At 37.2% G+C, this 19677-nt stretch overlaps 1 protein-coding gene across 1 annotated transcript in view; it reads left to right on the top strand.

The window, feature by feature from the left end:
* The first annotated feature begins 4289 nt into the window (after positions 1-4289).
* The window catches only part of LOC145670405 (protein arginine N-methyltransferase 1-like), a 51997-nt gene continuing 36609 nt past the window's right edge, over positions 4290-19677 (top strand). The window contains exons 1-4 of the mRNA XM_081739047.1: positions 4290-4478; positions 7327-7692; positions 12202-12536; positions 17172-17359. Of these exons, the coding sequence (XP_081595173.1) occupies positions 4460-4478; positions 7327-7692; positions 12202-12536; positions 17172-17359 (908 nt within the window). The 5' untranslated portion in view covers positions 4290-4459. The remainder of the gene's footprint in view (positions 4479-7326; positions 7693-12201; positions 12537-17171; positions 17360-19677) is intronic.

Raw genomic sequence — 19677 nt, 5'->3', positions numbered from 1 at the left:
GTTTATAGCAGTCTCCTCACAAATATTTATTTTTAAAAAATAACAAAGCTGTCCTTTTCCCCTTCTCACTTCTGCTTGAGTAGCACTTTGTATAAATGTTCTCAGGCAGAAAATATCTTTAAACATCCTTAAAAAGATACCTGTGCCCGGATCCCGGCTTTTTTGGCTATTTTTTAGACTTTCAGTCAAGCAGCTACTGCATCGTCACTATTTATCCTAGGATCATGGTTTATACCTCATTCTCTTCAGAATAGAGCTGGCTTTCAAATGATACTACATACATGCTCATACCATATACCAAAAGGCAGGAAAAATGTCAAAGTGAAAATTTCGGAGGGATTTTTTTCTCGAACTTTGGCCCCCCTGGACCCCCCCTATGTGAACGTAGCCATCTAAAAAAATCTGATAAATAGTACTTGGTATACTGAATGTGTGTGCCAAATTTCAAGTTTCTATCTTGAATAGTAAGGGCGGGAGAAATTTTATCAAGAATTCCCACAATGCCCCAAATTACCATAAAATACTATGATCTCAGGGAAAAAATTTCCTGAGACATGCCTAATTGCCCTAGGGTCATGTGTCGCCCATATTCTCTTCTGAATAGAACTGCCTTTCAGGCGGTACCATTCACATGTCTCCATCATGTATCTAAGGCGGGAAATTCCCGAAAAAAGGGGAGCTCCCTCGTGGCTAAGCGGTTAACGTACGCGCCTTTGGCGTGGGAGACCCGGGTTCGATTCCCGGCGGTAGCTCATGTGGTTCGGATTCCACGTTAATCAGCAGGTGCACGTCTCACATAGCCTCGCTGCTGAACGGGACGCTAAACTAAAATCACCTCACCCGAAAAAAGGGATTTTTTTGATCTAAATTTCCCTTTTTCAACTTTTAGCCCCTCTGGACCCCCTGTTTTAACGCAGAAATCTGAAAAAATCTGTTAAATACTAGTCGGTGGACTGAATGTTTGTGCACAATTTCAATCTTCTAGGTGCAAAAATAAGCCCGCCAAAAAATAAAATTCAGAACATGCCCCATGTTACCCCATACAGAAGTATATTTTGAAAAAATTCACTGAGACGTCCCTAATTACCCTAGAATAATGATTCGACCGTCATTCTCTTCAGAATGGAACTGCCTTTCAGATGGTATGACTCACGTGTCTCCATCATGTATGTGAGGCGGGAAAATCGTGAACAACGGGATTGTTTGGTCTAAAAAACCCTTTTTTTCAATTTTTCCCCCTCTGGACCCCCCTGTTTTAATACAGAGATCTGAAAAAAAACTTATAGATACTACTAGGTGGGCTGAATGTTTGTGCACAATTTCAATCTTCTAGGTGCAAAAGTAAGCCCACCAAAAATATATAAATATATACCGACCATGTCCCATTTTTCCCTATATAGAAGTATATTTTTCAAAAAATCCCTGAGACGTCCCTAATTACCCTAGGATAATGATTCGACCGTCATTCTCTTCAGAATGAGACTGCCTTTCAGACGGTATGACTCACGTGTCCCTATCATGTACGTGAGGCGGAAAAATCCTGAAAAACGGGATTTTTGGGGTAAAAATATCCCTTTTTTTCACCCTTTGCCCCTCTGGTTCCCCCCTGTTTCAACTTACAAATCTGAAAAAAAAATCTGGTAAATACTACTCAGTGGACTGAATGTTTGTGCAAAATTTCAATCTTCTACGTGCAAAAATGAGCCCGCCAAAAAATATTGAACATAGGCTTAGTAAATGTAAAAATAAATTTTTGACTTATGACGTCATCACCTCCTATGTCTGGACGCAGGACGGTCTGAAACCATACGTAATGTCTTCTACAATGTCTCTGGACTTGAAAAAAAAATAAACCGGACGCAAAGCTCAAATAGAAGAGAAATAACGCAATGTACCATGAAAAACGCGTATGGTACAAAATGTACCATAGGATCCCCATAGCACTTTGTATAATGTTTTCAGGCAGCAAATGTCTTTAAACATCCTTTAAAAAATACCTGTGCCTTAAAGCATTCTTCACTTCTTGGACTGCATTCGAAGCTTGTGCATCGATCATGTGCTGGGCAAGAGAGGAAGGGGGAGAGAAGGTCAACTGCGCAGAGTGGTGTTGCTAATAGTATATGTACTATTCTGAGGAGATATGCTTAAGCAAAATTGTACAATACGCCAGAGTATTGGGTCCCATTTCATAACGGTTTATGTCAAGACTACGCAAAATTGCGTTGTAGTCTGCGATAATATGCATACCATTTATAATTGATTTTTACAAGTTTTCTGTTGGGGTACGCTCTCCAATATTTGGGGTCTGGTGCGACAAAAGGCTCCTAGCCTATGTGAGCTCCTTCGTGGCTAAGCGGTTAATTTACGCGCCTTTGGCATGGGAGACTGATTCCCGGTAGGAGGTCTTGTGATATGGATTCCACGTTAAGGCTAGTTTTAGACGGAAGCATTTATCGTAGCAGATGTGCTGCCAAAAATCTCGTATAGTATTCTATGGCATCAAAAGTATATGGTGCTTTTGAACGGTAGCATTTTGATAAGCATCTGTCGTGACGTAGCAAAAAATTACTCTAGAATAGCGCAATTATAACTCCGAAATTAAGCGTGAGGTAGCTAAAGCTATAGTAATTGTAACAACAGTTCTTGCCGGTCCTATTAGAAAATGAAAATCAGAAAGAAGTATGTGGGCAAAGACCATCCCTACTCCAACTCATTTTTCTTTACTACAATTCATGTTCCCACACAAAACAAAGAGCATGGATATTTGGCACAAAATCTTTCGCTTCTTTTTAACACACCATGGCGCTGCAATCGGACCAGAAATGCTGGGGAAAATGCTACGAAATAGAGCAGGTTCTATCGACAAGAAATGCCATAGGATATGCCATGGCAAGGGAAATGCTATAGCATTTGCTACTTTACACAGGGCGAATCCTAAAATTAAAAAAAAAGAAAAACCTCATTACGCGTTATGCAGAGTTGTTTTGACGTATGATTAGAGTTATACTAAAAGCCTGTCTACTACAGAAAACATGTTAGTCGAACACTTTAGAATGGTACTAATAGAGCGTCTGAACGACTTTGCATAAGGCCCATTTGTTCTAGGACCCAGGTCCGTATCCAGGGAGGCCGAGCCTCCCTAAAGTTTTGCTGGCCCCCCTAAAATTTTCACGGTAGGCTTGCAAATGAACTATAATATGGTGATGAACTATAATATGGTTGGATCGCCCCCCCCCCGCTACATTTTTGGGCTGGCTAACGACCTACCAGGACCTGCCAATAGGCAAAACAATAATGCTAGAGTCCGGCTCGAGATGGGTACTCTGTTTCAATGTGTTTCTGAATTATCTTAAACGGTTCAATCATGCGGATTTGTATATGGACCAAAAGCTGGATACCCCTAGGGTGATCATTCCTCTCATAGATGGCGATTCACAGATGACAACTTGTAACTATAGAGGGTGGCCCAAAATTAGATATTCACCCCTGTATTAATAGAGTATAACATTCTAGCTTAGAGGTTTATTTGCTTCGGCTGTTCCGAGCTTAAGTTATAAGTAAAAAGACATTAAGAGCAAATAATAAAGAATCTCCGACTTACGCAGAGTCGTTTTGAAATATGATTAGCATCATACTAAAGGACTGACTACTGCAGGGAATATATGTTAGTCGAACTCTTTAGTATAGCACTACGCGTCACAACGACTCTGCATAAGACCCTTTAATTTACCTGATGGATACCAATAAGAAATGATATAAAAAGCAATGAGTTGATCAGTACGGGACTATATATCTAATTTTGGGCTTCCCTGTATATAGATCATAAATCTGGAGCAGCGTTTGGCACTTTCTTTGCAACAAAACCCAAAATGTAATAAGAAATTATTTATAATCGCTGTGACGATTATCGCGAAACAAAACTCTAATTTTGCAGTATATCGAGTACTACAAAATGAGGTCTTAGGGTCGGAAATTTTTAGCAATTTTAATACCGTCCTATTTTCTATATGTACGAATAAGATTCCCGTGATTTCATGTTAGTTTTCGCAAAATTTCGAGAACGGAGCGATATGCAAGATATGTAGTAATAAATTTTTATAAGTCTGTGAGGAAAATTGCAGGGAATGGATAATTCTAACCTGTAGTGACATGATGTCGCACAATTAGTGCGTGATGTCGACTATTTGAAACTATATTTTGCGTTTTGTTGACGCAAGCCCGACATGGGATGAGCACCCCGGATAATGAATTGAACTAAAGAAAATTCATAAGACGCTACTTAAAAACTGATCATGTTGATAGTTTTGTGTTTGCGGAAAACGTTGCTCATTTGTTTTACATGTGCTGTGAGGAAGTTCAGAATATGAGAAAATTAAGAAATCGATATATTTAGTACTTTATCGTATTCGTTATAATTTTAGCGGGTTCTCTAGTTGTATAAAAGTGTTGAATATACATTATGGCATTAAAAGGAGATGGTATGCTATTTATGGTGTAGTGAATTTCATATAAAGTAGTTATTTAGTGCAAAGGCGCATTTTAATTCACAAGTGATATTTCATAGATCATGGAATCTTTCAGTATAGGCTAATATTAACGCTGTGTAGTTAAGTATTATCCTTTAAGTTCAAAAAGTAATCTAGAAGTTGACTGGGTGTATTTTTGTATTTGGGGGACCAGATTTTTTTGGGGTTAAAATTCGTACTTCCCATTACTTGATCAGACGGTGCATATTTTTGGAACTGGGGGGCAGAATATTTTGCTTAAATTTCGTGATATCTTGCAATATTTTCTTCATTTTTTGATAGGTTAGGATATTTGAATTTGAAATTCTTCGCTTAAAATTGGTACATCCTATACTTCCTGTGTTTTTGATGGTTTGGACAGGTTAGATTTTTTAAGGTTATGTTATGTTAGTGCTTAGTAACTACACTTATGTAACATCAACTTATTTCTCAGCACGTGAACATGGCGATGTTACCTGATTTTCATCCCTTTCCGTTCCAAAATTATCCCGCAGACGCTTCTGCGAAATGTTGACAAATTTCTTACATTTTCAGGTCAGGTAAGGGCTTTGTATTTCTTTTAATAGCCCATGCCCAAAATGAGGAGCTCCATTACTACTTGCAGATTGACTTCAGGAGGGCTCAGTATGAAGACATTGTGGATGTATGGCTGGGGATCTACAGTGCATAAAACACGATCCAACTTGTGCTAGATGACCCCTGAAAAACACGAATACTAACCGAGTCAGGGCAGGAGAGCAGCACGGCGGCCCGGACGGTAGCAAGTGGTGCGTTCGTAGGAAGCAGGCGCGTCAGCAAGGGTGGGGGGGTATACGCATAATCGAGGCTACTGGAAGAGTATACTTACACAAAATTCTTTCACTGTCTCTTAAAATTCAACTCAATATGCTGTACACTGATACTAATACTTATATTCTTCCTCCCATTCCTTCACAAAAAATGTTTCACATCGTATTATTCTTATAAATTTTCTAATTGGTAGAACCGTGTGCTTTCGTGAACCCGTAATTACTTATATTAACACTCATTCCTTCATGAAAATTGTTTCACCTCGTATTTTAAGCTAACTTAAAAACATAAGTGAGTCAAAATGTGGTAGTACCGTCTGCTTAAGTAATGCCGTCACTTCATATATACAGTATAGGAATTACGTTGAAGATTAAGAATTTTGTATCCTGTGAGAGATTATGTAGATTAACGGCAAAAGATAAAAAATGTATTTGTGAAGTCAGGTAAGGTTCCGCTGATGATCCCCGTAATCGAAGGGACATAAAGCAGTTTTAAACATTTTTCTAATTACTTATGTTTACTGTAATGTATCTGGATAGCGTTTAATATCTCTCCCAACCCTAAATCCATCTACGGCTCCGGAGCCGGTACTGTGACTCAATAACCTAACCTAACTTGGGATGATATTTAGTATCTCCCCAACCCTAAATCCGTCGACTGCTCCAGTGCCGGTACTGTGACGTATAGTAAATCGTTGGAAATGATTAACCTAACCAAATTCACTACCAATCCCAACTACAATTCCTCTGAAAACAGGCGTGTCAGTGACGGTGGATATACAAATAAACGAGAATAGTTTTTTTTTTTTTTTTTTAAATAGAACCTTAATTATGAATAGTGTTTCTTGTACCACTTCTGTGGTTACTTTGTACTTACCTTCACATAATACTTCACTTCATCTTATCTTCCGTATGGAATATTACTGCTGGGAGCACACGCTGCATTTCATATTTGTATCTTATGTATATGAGAAGTTTAATCCCGATATATTTTTGTTACTTGCACAATTTTTTGTGAAATCAGTTAACACATTTCTTTTGTAGATTCTACAAATTTTTACCCCTCCTAAAATAGGATAGCAACGAGCCCCGAAGGGGCGATATATTGTGGGACCCATTGAGTTTTGATAGAATCAATCAGCACCCTTCTTACCCTTATTGTATGACAACGTCCCAGGTTAGTTACAGTGGATTGGCACACTGACACATTAGGCTGTAATGTCAGTTTTCCTAATATAGCCTCACTATGTATCTTTATTGCTTTTGCGTTTGTGTGATGCGTAAATTTCTTATGATTCTATCACTTTCCCCAAATTTTTAATTTTGTGGGTGTCACCTGCGGAACTCTATTTAATTTATACTATAAACTGACTAAGGACTATTTCACCCATTATAGATGTTGTACAGTGTGTCCAGGAAGTCCGTATATCGCCATATCTTACTAGTTCCGTATAGAAATAGTTTAGTAATAAACTTGTGTTTAATTGTCTAAATAATCCCTATGTGCTCTGTCACGTTGGATACATAATTGAATGCGCCTCCAGGTTGCTTGGGACATTTTTTTTCCTCTCTCTCTCAAGACCGCAGGTTTGGTCGTACCGAAGGGATCCCATATTGCTTGCTGAAGTTCGTCGTAGGTCTGTAATGATGTTCGACAACCTGTATCTTGGTAATAACTTACAAAGGGGTTATCGGTTGTTGTCAGGTCAGGGCTACATGGAGGCCCTGGGAGTTATGTTGGTGTAACTAATTAGAGACGCTGATAACAAACTAGTAATATGTAGGAGTATACGACTTTTCCGGACGTTTTGTAGTTATCATAAATAAATATTAAGGAAAATAAACATTAACGTGAAACCCATAATAAATTTTGAATTTTAAGACACCTTTCTCTTGTGGTCTCCAGGAAACTGAGGGATTGTAATATAGAGAACGAAGTATTCTTGTACTCTAAACGAAACAGCAGACACATAAAACTTATCTAATTTCTTTTAACTTCTAAATTTTATTAGACATTCCAGATTTATCCTCAGACAACCAGTCCGATTTTGATATGGAAGATGAAGATGATGATGATGATGATACATGGCAAGAAATGGAAGGAGAGGATACACAATCACCAACAACTTGTCTGTTTTGTGTACAAACATTCTCGAACGTTGATGACGCCATCTTGCATTGTCGAAAGGACCACAAGTTCAATTTAATAGAGCTGAAACGGACTCACAACATGGACTGTTATTCATTTATTAAATTAGTGAATTTTGTTCGTTTTCATAAAGTTGAACCGTCAGTTGTAATGAGTTACAAGGACTCAGTGTGGGAGAATGATACTTACATGAAACCTATTGTGGAGGATGATCCTTGGTTAATGTACGGTGAGTGCAAGTTTTTTTTTTCCTTTATTTTTCTTCACATTGTAAAGGGGAGAAAGATTACTTGATATATTCACATTTAATATTCTTAAAATTAAGAATATAATTTGTTCTTAGTTATTTTGACATATGAAGACGTAAGCAAACTAACTCGATCCCTTACTTAATGCAGATATGTGCAAGTTGGAATAGGGGGTGGGCCAATCAGAGAGGATTTACTGGCGTTGTGGGCCGTATGAGACAATATATGATAATTTCATAACAATCAAATGGCCATATTTAATGGAGAAATTCATTTAACGTATACTAACATCACAGGAATACGGAAACTGTTATAACGGTAACCAAGATATTTATTTACTAAAGAAAGGCAGAAAAATCTATTTTTTTAAAAATGATTTTAGTGGGAAATTTGATTCTTCATAGTCTCTCAAAAGTTTCGTTGTACACTGGATGTTTCAACGCGGATGATATTTTCCAAGGTGAACATCAGTTATCCAGGAAATATTTTCAATTCAGTTTAAAGATTATGTAAGAACTAATGGCTGACATAAGAGTCTTCATCCCAGCGAAATTAAAATACCGCTAATTTTACAGTAATTATGTGATATCTTCAAATAGATAAAAGGTAATTGAAATACGGAACAAGAGCGCCCTAGACAATATTATTTTGCGTGAGGTACTGTTATCACAAGTCACCTAGCGGCTTTCCGTTTTCAGCTGTTTAGAAACCCGAAAATAAATACCGATTTTCAAAATGGCTTGTTCCACATTTCGATTATCTTTTATCTATTTGAAGATATCACATAATTACTGTAAAATTAGCGGTATTTTAATTTCGCCGGGATGAAGACTCTTAATGGAACAACTTGATGCATATTAATTTTTAACATTTAGTTTGATTTATCATGAAAATATGTTTCAGTTTGAAAATCCCTAACGGCTTCGAAGTTTCTTTTGCAACTTATATCTAGAGAGAGACAAAGTATGAAGGAAAAAATAAAATATAAAAATGAAGAATACAAAATATTAAAAATATGATTTTTTTATTATATAATTTTTATAGGTGAAGTGTATATGTATAAACCACCTTACATTTATATGTCACATATTCACAGATCTTTTTAAAACATATCACACGTAGGATTACGCCATTTATTTCCATAACAAAAGCCATGCAAAAGCAATATCCAAAGGTCAAAGAAATGGGAAGTACAGTACCTGGTTAATCAAAAGCTAGAATGATACAAATGTGTAGTCCTCGTCTGCAACCACTTATTTTTTTCCACCACTTAGCCAACGATTAGATTCTGTAGCGAAAGAAATCTGGAATGTATGATGTGAAGAATACATGGTGGACCGACCGAAGCGAGCTACTTTTACATCAAAAACCAGTATATTATCTCTTTCGTTTTAGGCAGAACGATTCTCTTTTGCTGTCACATATACTGGTAAAGTTCAATGAGAAGTATCTCCTCATTTGGAAAGGAAATCACAACCTTTCCCCTTTAGATGTATTGTAAGTTCTCCGTTACGGACTACGGACTACACACCATAATACTGGAGATGGTCATAGGATTGACGACAAAAATACTTCGTGTATTTTGACATTATATTGCATTAAAAAAAAAAAAAGTGTTCTAAGAGATTTCGAGATGTAAGGTCTTATCTTACGTTTCAGAAACAAGACCTCTAGCTAAAGCATGGAATTCTAGCAGTACGGGTATTCTCCATTTTGCCCGTTTGTCTTTTTATTGTTTCTGACTCTGGTATGGTAAAGAGTTTATAATTAACGCATCTAGTTGTTAAATATCATCTATCCAGAAATATAGAGAGGAAGAAAGGAATGGGGAAGGAAGGATTCTTTTTCTCTCTCTTCCTCTCTATCTAAATTTCTTTTTTCCACTCCGAGTGAGAGACAGAGATAGAAAAACTTTGGGGAGGGGAAATGAAATGATATGAAAACTTGTAAGTTTCTCTCTTTTTTCTTTTTCTTTCTTGTGGAAGGAGAAAGAGAGAGGGGAGGAGGAAACAGAAAGAAAGAAACCAGAAAAAGAAGTATTGAAACGGGGAAAGAAAACTAATATTTGGTTTAGAACTTTTAGAAAAGTGGGAAAATGAAGTCACTTTGAGTAGCATTTGGCTATAGTATCAGTTAGGAAATCGAACACTTGTTTGAAATTAACTTAATGTGTCTTTACCGCAAAAATACAGATTCACTTCGTAGACTATGTAATTCCAATTCCCCATTATGTCATGGCCTTACAGATTCAGCACTTACTACAAAACTCGATATAGACACATTCAAACCAACTCCCAGTTAGACAATGCAAGGAAAAAGTAAGCATGTAATAAAAAATACAACTTAAATTACTTTTATATATTTATTTTTTGCATTGCATTTTCTTATTATTTTGTGAGATACAAAAATATGTTAATTTATTAATATTTCCTAACCACACAAAACAGTAAAATACAACAATAATAATAATAATTTTCCAACACTGCCGAAATTGCGATATAAAACTTATAAATTGCTACAAAAATTTAAATCTGTTTAGCGATTTGCGACACACACAAGTCAAAATCTATAAGACAAACAAACAAAATGCTATAAGCAGAATGTAAATCTCTTTGGAGAATGTAAATCTGTTGGGAGAATGTAAATCTATTGGGAGAATGTAAATTTGTTTCAGCCGTTCGGGGAAGCTAGAAGTAACAGTGGAGTCCATAGTTTACGGCTCACTTAAAAAGTTATTTCAACCGCCATAGTTATTCGATGACTGTAACTCCATCGAATTCTTTATTCCCTTTTCCAACCACTCGAAGATGAAAAATTACTATTGCAAAGACAAGAAGTTAAATCTCCGAGTTTTCATTCCTCTTTGTGTAATTGGCAGTGGTGACTGCAAGATCAAGTATCAAGAAAGAGCAAGTAGTTAATTATCAAAATTCTAGATTTAGATTGTACACGAAACATTTGATAATGAGAGATTAGAAGAAAATATCTTCTAACAAGTAAAGGGTCCAAATGGATGAATCGAGTTGCGGGATGAGACATTGTGCGCCTAATACAGGATGTGAAAATATGTATATGTGCAATGTTATAGCGGCTGAGCGCCATAAGAAACGGAGAGGAGGGGGTCAAAATTGATGGGAGAAGGGCTATGCTATGTTATTGAAATACATCAAATAAACTGTTGAATCGTGAAAATAGTCAAAGATAGTGCAAACAGTGGTAGTTTCACATATTGTTAAAAGAAGAATGGGCGGCGTAGATCATGAACCTCCACCGCCATTTTGAAATCTGTGATACTTTTTAAAATGGCAAGGTAATCATGTGATATATCACTTAGGCCAACATGTTCTCAAAAAGTCAATTCTGAACTTTAGTGATCGTTATCTGCACTTACTGGGAAGATTTAGGATCATCTTTATAGTTATTTACGAAAATCTAGGGGACTTGATACACGTATCTTGAAAGTTTGGATTATCACGAAAACACATGTATGTTAAGCATATCTACAAGTGAAGAAAACTAATATTGAAATTTAATAATAATGTAATAATATACAATTTGGATATCAAATTTCTCTATTAGTTTTCTTGGATTATGGATTAGTCAAGAAAACTAATAGTGAAATTTAATAATAATGTAATAATATACAATTTGGATATCAAATTTCTCTATTAGTTTTCTTGGATTGTGGATTAGTCAAGAAAACTAATAGTGAAATTTATTAATAATGTAATAATGTACAATTTAGATATCAAATTTCACTATTAGTTTTCTTGGCTTGTGGATATGTTTAACTTACATGTGTTTTCGTGATAATCTAAACTTTCAACATACGGGCATCACTTTCGTAGATTTTCGTAGATGATCCTAAATCTTCCAAATAAGTACAACTAATGATAACTAAAATTCACAATTGACTTTTTGAGAACATGCTGGCCCTAATTGATAAATCACATGACTAGCTTTCCATTTCAGAAAGTATCAGATTTCAAAATATCGGATTTCAAGATGGTGGCGGAGGTTCTTGATCTACTCTGCCCATTTTTCTTTTGCCAATATGTGGAACTACCACCGTTTGCATTGTGTATCTTTCACTATTTTCACGATTCAGCAGTTTATTTGATGTATTTCAATAACGTAGCATAGCTGTTCTCCCACCAAATTTGACTACATCCCCTTCCGTTTCTTATTGCGCTCAGCCGCTATAACTTCGTACATATACATATTTTTACATCCTCTATCAGGCGCACAATGTTCATCCCGCAATTCGATTAATCCATTTGGACCCTTTACTTATAAACCCGGGTTCGATTCCCGGCGGGAGCTCATGTGGTTCGGATTCCACGTTAATTAGTAGGTCCACGTCTCATATAGCCTCGCTGCTGAACGGGACGTAAAAACTCAAAATCACCTCACCTTTACTTATAAGCTTAAATGTTGGCTCTGTGTTTCCATGAATATAATCTATTATAATTGTCTTTTTTCCTTTCTAGACTTCGATGACTTGGAAATCCCTGCACCTGCTGCAGAATCTAACAGAGATTATTATGTTGTAAATGCAGAAAATGGCTGTGTCACGTTATCTGAAAGGCATTACGACGAACTACAGAAAACAATACAAAGTTTACAGAATCAAATCAAGGAAAAGAATGACATGCTGCAAAGGATGCTAGCAGATATGGAACAAATGAAGAAAGTGACGCAACAAGTGGTGGATTCCACGTATGTTGAACCAATGGAAAATATCGTTAAGTCTCTGACGATACAAGAAGACGAAGGATACTTCAATACTTACGCTCATTTTGGAATACACCATGAAATGTTATCAGTAGGTATCTTAACAATGTTTTCAGTCTTTGTTTGTCTAGTTTCATTTTCAGTTCCGTTACTATTATTAGTCATTGGCCTAAAGTTAACATAGGATCCCAAACATTTGTACTGCCATCGGAAGTTTGACCCGTAAAAAAAAACATTTAGTCATTAGAGTTAGGAGAATATAGTGATAGAATAACTAAGGAAGATAGGAGAGTAGTCTCTCTCTCTCTCTCTCTCTTTTTTTTTTTTGTGTGTGTGTGTGTGTGTGTGTGTGTGTGTGTGTGTGTGTGTGTGTGTGTGTGTGTGTGTGTGTGTGTGTGTGTGTGTGTGTGTGTGTGTGTGTGTGGTGGTGGTGGTGGTGGTGGTGGTGGTGGTGGTGGTGGTGGTGGTGGTGGTGGTGGTGGTGGTGGTGGTGGTGGTGGTGGTGGTGGTGGTGGTGGTGGTGGTGGTGGTGGTGGTGGTGGTGGTGGTGGTGGTGGTGGTGGTGGTGGTGGTGGTGGTGGTGGTGGTGGTGGTGGTGGTGGTGGTGGTGGTGGTGGTGGTGGTGGTGGTGGTGGTGGTGGTGGTGGTGGTGGTGGTGGTGGTGGTGGTGGTGGTGGTGGTGGTGGTGGTGGTGGTGGTGGTGGTGGTGGTGGTGGTGGTGGTGGTGGTGGTGGTTGTTGTTGTTGTTGTTGTTGTTGTTGTTGTTGTTTCTGTAGTTGTCTACGGTCTCCTTCGATCCAACTACAGTTTCTTTCGTCTTTTATTTTTGCTGCTTTCTTGTTAAGTGGCATACCATTTACAAAGGGAATACAGTGCAGCCTACTTATAACGAAGTCGAAAATAGAGGATTATTGGATATTACGAACATAAATGAAATCTCCGACACACCGTCTATTTAAAACATGGAAGAATTGACCTATATTACGAACAATATTTTCCGTAAAGACCGCTTATAGCGAAGTTTTCAGGACGGGATCATGCTTTCTTCTGCCCGTGTATAATTTAGGTACCGCAAAACTGGTTTTCATAGCTGTTTTCGCTCTGCAAGGCAGACATTACTCACTTCTCCCCCTCCCACTCGGATGACAGCAGAAATCGCCCCGGGTGTAGATATTTTCAGCAAGCGCGTTCACCAGAGTTCAAGGTCGAGGTTAAAAATAAATCTCTGTTTTCACTGGAGCTCATTGTGTTAGACGCGTAGAGAAAATGAGGTACATTTTTCGGTCCCTGTAAGGCAGGAATACACCATAAGTTGATTTTTTTTAACTCGTGTTTGTGCATCGCTAAATTGAAAGATAGCAAACAAACTCTTCAGACAGAAGTGAAAATTAGAGATGAAGTTGAAGAGGGAGAACTGAAGAAAAATGAGATTGCTAAAAAGTATATGGTGGAAGAGGCTGTTGATTCTGAAACTTAGAGCGTATTTCAGGAAGCAGCGACACAGGGAGTTACATTTGTGGACTATGTCGCTGCAGATGATTCGCTTATAACTGAGGATCCTAGTATTGATAATTAAGTTGTAGAAAGCGTGAGGGAGGCTACGACGGAAGATGAAGCAGATTCCGATGATAAGGGAGAAATGGAAAATGTGAAACAACCCGTGAGTTCCAAAGAAGCGATCCGAAGTTTGGAAAACTTGCAACGCAATCTTTTCGAACACAACTAGACTGTGCCGGACAATGCATTTCGGACATTTGAGGAAATGGAAACGACGGTGCTACGAACAGCGGCAGCAGACACAGTTCAGAAGAAAATTACAGTCTTCAAGCGTGCTTAAACAGGTAGGAAGAACTGCCATATGTACGATAGGCTAGATGACAATCTAATTAATAAAATTATCTTCAGATGTAATGCTATGCTGCTGTACATTCTTTTTTAAACGTATGTGCTTGTTATCTAATCCTTTGTTTTTCCATAATTCGGAAAAATACATGAGTTTGTTTATAACAATGTTCGGATATAAACAATTCATTCTGTTGGTCCGTTGAAATTCTTTATAAGTGGGCTGCACTGTATATTTAATCCTTCTAGCTAGTACTGAGACACTGCTTTTCCTTCTTCTAAATATGTATATTGAATAAAGTTGTGAAAGGCAACATTGTTGTTTAGTACTTCCTGCAACTACACTTCTTTCATTTGCTTTTCCATTTGAATTATAGTTTTTATTTTTTTTTTTTTTTTAATTTTTACGTACCTTGCGCAGAAGCATTGAATTTTATTCTTCCCTTCTTTAAATATTTCACTTGGTTTAGAAACTGGAAGCTTCATTGGTAATCACACCTTACAAAGAATTAAATCGAGAAGTAAATCACATATTGGCTGCTAGATCCCTTCTTTATCAATATTCCACTTGATAAACTTCTAGAAATAGCTGCAAACTCTAAAAACAGGTTAATGGCCATATTCCTCGTATAAAATACCGCATTTGCGCGAATATAGGCCGCACCTAAACTTTTGACATTAGATTATAGAAAAAGTAAATCTCGAATATAGGCCGCAGTACTAAATTTACGAGAAAGTTCAAATAGACAGTATTTTGAGATGCATCTCTCTCCCTCCCTTTTTAAAACTTCCGTATAACTAAAGGTAACTCGTGAAAATGACTTTCTTTGTGATAGTGCTTCTGAGCAGCATTCTGGATCGTCTAGTGAGGTGAAGATTCAGACGCTGGTGATGCTAAGAGGGAAGAAAGTGATTGTGCTTGATTGGGTGGGTACAAACAAGCTGACACAATTTTGGGAAACAAAACTGCCTTTCTTTTTCCAAGAACAGATACTGTATATAAATATTCCGTATATATTGTACCTAGGTATATATTGTATAACAAAGATATATATTCCTGTCAATGAAAATATTATGTGTACAAGTGTTTTCCGTGTCAGTGTAAGGTGTATCCGGTATCCAATGAAGGTGGCAAGTTTTGCAAATAAAATGTGTTTTTCGGTTACTTTCTTGCAAGTCTTTGATGCTTTACAAAAGTAACTGCAGTAACTTGTAATGGTATTCATTTCAACCCACAAGGTACGCGTACATGTCACTTCAAAATGGACGATTTATGATCTCTGGAGAAAAATCTCGATTGTAATCCGCACCATGATTTTTCAAACCAAAATTTAGGGGAAAAAAAGTGCGGCCTATATTCGTGCAAATACGGTACACATTTTGATTCTTCCTAAGAATAATAACGAATTCTACATTCAACTTTTGATTCAGAGTAGTCAGTCACTTTGGTTTAGTAATTTATGAAAGATTGCTAAAACTATTTTCAGTATGAGAAATTTTTGAACACTTCGTACTGTTACGTTCTTGAACACAATTTGTGCCATTTCCTAAGTTGCTGAATGAACCAAAGTGATTAGCTGACTATGAATCAAAAGTTGAATGTGGAATTCGATGTTATTCTTAGTAAAATTGAAGATGTGTATTTTATAACACATTAAGGAAGTTTTAGAAGTTTATCGAGTGGAATATTAATGAGGAAGAAACCAAGTGTGATTCATGTGAACCATGTGATTCACTTCTCTATTTAATTCTTCATAAGGTGATCGTAAAAGCTTCCTGTTCCTAAAGCATGTAAAATATTGGGAGAGAGAGGGAATAAAATATAATACTTTTGCACAAGATACGTAAAAATACTTTTATTTCTATTCTTATACATTACTTGCGTAAATAATATGAAAACTTTAAATATACGGAACTAACTGTAAAAAGAATCTGAACCAGTGCATAAAGAGTTATAATATATATATATAAAAAAAAAAATTAATTACTCATCTTTCTTAGTTCGTTATTATCATATTAGTTCTGTGGTCAATGCTACTTGCTCGTGGGAGACGCGGTGGCTCAGTTGTAGAGCGTTGAACGTCTGGTGCGTGGGGTCCGTGATTCGATGCCCGACCAAGTAAGTTTGTGGTGGACAACATCGTGTCCGTGAGTTTTCTCGGGGTACTTTCGTTTCCTCCCACAATCTGATTCCACCAGCTCTTCCATCATCATTCACTTGCCTTAATCATCCCCTCTCTCTTAGACTAAAGAGCATAATCGTGGGACGTTAAACTGAACGAGTTCATTTCATTTCATTTCCACTTTCGCGTTCGCTTTCTGTAATATTTATTCACTTCTCTCGTACGATTTTTCAACCTTTCGTCAATAAATGGAGCTAAAAGTACTAACTTAAGTTCGAGAATGGGTCTAAGTATTTATTCTTTAAACACATTTCGATTCCCGGCGGGAGCTCATGTGGTTCGGATTCCACGTTAATCAGTAGGTCCACGTCTCATATAGCCTCGCTGCTGAACGGGACGTTAAACTCAACTAAACTCTTTAAACACATTCGTGAGTTCAAGCTAAGTTATGTGCATGTGTTAGTTTAGTTCCTTTAGTAGTTGAAGCTAAAGGTAATTGATGGGAAAGACAGACAGACAGACAGACACACACACACACACACACACACACACACACACACACACACACACAGACAGACAGAGAGAGAGAGAGAGAGCAATTAAGTGAACCGCAAAACATTATATAATGAACAAAATTCCTGGTTTACTCCACTCGAGAACAAAAGAACTGTACTATGTATTTGTTTATATTAACTTGAACGAATTTTAAGGGACGCTTCCTTTTTAACAATGTCATTTATATAATGTTTTCTCTTTTGCAGGATAAAGTAAGGACAAACTCGTATAAAGATGCAATAACTCTGAACTCGAATATTTTTAAAGATCAAGTGGTTCTTGATTTGGGGTGTGGAACAGGAATTTTATCGTTGTTTGCGGCGTCTGCAGGTGCTAAACAGGTGTTGGCTATAGACCAATCAGAAGTGATCTACCACACAATGGATATCATTAGGTGAGTAACACAAGTATCTTATTTATTGATTTTCTTATCTTGTTATAGAATACTTCATCTGTTATTTGTCACTACTTGTTTGCACAGCGTAGAAAATTGGTTCAGGATGATTAAAAATAGTCTGGATATACAGGGGCTGGACAAAAATATGGAAACATCTGGTATAAAAGATTTATCCATTTCAAACACTATTTTGCGTCTGAATGGTAGGTGGCGCTGTGGTACCGGAACATCCTGTGAAGTATACAACCTGGCCAATCGAACAGATAGGCCGGTTACAGTTCAGCGAGCAGTCCTGTGCATATAGTGGAAGTTTCCGTGACTAAAGTAGCGGAAATGTTTGGTGTATGAAGAGGCATAATCTCGAAGATCATGGCTGCTTATGAGTATTCCGGAAAAACCGAATCAGCAAAGCGCCAGCGTGGACGCAAGTGTGTGTTGCGTGACAAAGACAGACACACATTGAGTAGGTTTGTGACCAAGCAGATCACTACGACGCCAAAAGTCACAGCTGAGCTGAATACAGTATTTACAAATCCTGTTAATGTCAAAATAGTCAGAAGAGAACTCCACAATCAGGGTATTTATGCTAGATCTGTAATTCCCAAACCAATCATCGAGGGCTGGTTTGATGAGCACGTAGATAAAGTGTCACATCTGCCATGGCCTCTACCATCGCCAGACTTCAATATCATTGAGCCCTTGTGGTCAGTTTTGGAGACCAAGTTGAGAGCCTACTATCCACTACCGTCGTCTCCACAACAACTTGCAGCTGCTTTGGCTGAAGAATAGTATACATCCCTTTGACGACCACACGGGACCTGTATTTCTCCATTCCCCGTCGAGTGTAGGCTGTTCTGCGTGCCAGAGGTGGTCCTACTCGCTATTAATAATGTTAATGTGCACTTTTTCAGGTGTTTCCATCTTCTGTCCATCCACTGTATATCACTTTTACATGAATAAAGTTAGGTAGAAACCAATATCGGATTCATGTGTTTGATGTATTTCTCTCCTCAATCGACTTACGAACGTTACCTGACCCCCTTTTCATTTGAAAAACGTTAGTTGGATTCAAGATGGCCATCATGATAGTCAAATATTGTCTTAGGTAGAGCTAACCTGCAATATCAATAGCACAGATTTAATCCCAATCCCTGCAGTAATTTCCAACTTACAAGGGTGTATCCAGGTTTCAGCATCAGTCTGTAAAATTCTAATTGATCACCTGTTGATTAATCACTAATGAATGTTCATTATTGCTAATTTTAAATGTTAAGACATCACGAAGAACAGTTTGAGTTAAATTCTCTGAAACGTATGAGACTTCATAAAGTAGTATCACGTGTTCTGTTTTGGTATAGCTGGGGTAGTGACATAGTTTTAAAAGACAAAGTACGCGTGAAAAGTTAATTTATCAACATGATTGTTATTGGTTTTGAGGAGTCGATGTTTTATGAAATAAAAGAAAGGAAGTTTCTGCTAGGTGGTGTGAAAATGTGTATGTTTGTTCTTTGTTTATTTTAATTGTTCCTTCTAGAAGTTTTTGATAGAAAAGAGAACAAGGAAAAATGATCTAAAAGAAGAAAAACATGCACGTTAGCTCCTTAACGGGATGATCTACCTTTTCTCGGCACAAAAATTTTTATATTGGACCTTATGGGGAGAACATGGCTACCGAATTTCCTCAGTTTCTAAGGAACTAGGTATCTCTAATTGTAACGGTCTAAATTTGCACAGTTACTTAAATTTAATGTTTATTCTCATTTCCAATGGATCATGGCTTAGAGGAGCCAATTTTGTAACGTTCGTTTTTATTCATAATGTCTTAACGCCAAAGTAAATAGAATCCTGGCTGAGCTAAGCCAATTTTGTAACCGACTACCTTCTGATAAAACAGTGGAAAACTGAATATTCAGTATCCTGGTTGTAGTCGCCAATTTTGTAACGGTCGTTTCTCTCATTACAGAAAGAAGAAAGCCCGGAATGAGTAAAATCTCAAAACGAATCGAAATCCTGAATGATATAGACAATTTTGTAAAATTTACTTTCACGTCATTAAAAGTTATAAAACTATTTTCATGGTTTCTACGCATTCTGACTCGTCTTCCAGAGTCCTTCCTAAGATAGCACCCGCTCGTAAGAATTTATAAAGCATTACTTGCTTACTTATGCTCAACTGCCATAATTTTGATTTAATTCGTTTATAAGGCTAAATTAGATAGTTCCACTTTCTATCAGCGATCTCGTTTATTATTTTCAGGTAACAGCATACAAGAGAAAAAGAAATTTTGACATTATTAGCAATATAGCTTACATCA

The sequence above is a fragment of the Thermobia domestica genome, chromosome 14 (genome assembly GCF_964235325.1).
Source record: "Thermobia domestica chromosome 14, izTheDome1.hap1.1, whole genome shotgun sequence".
NCBI classification, from domain to species: Eukaryota; Metazoa; Arthropoda; class Insecta; order Zygentoma; family Lepismatidae; genus Thermobia; species Thermobia domestica.
This window is presented reverse-complemented; position numbering and strand designations above follow the sequence as displayed.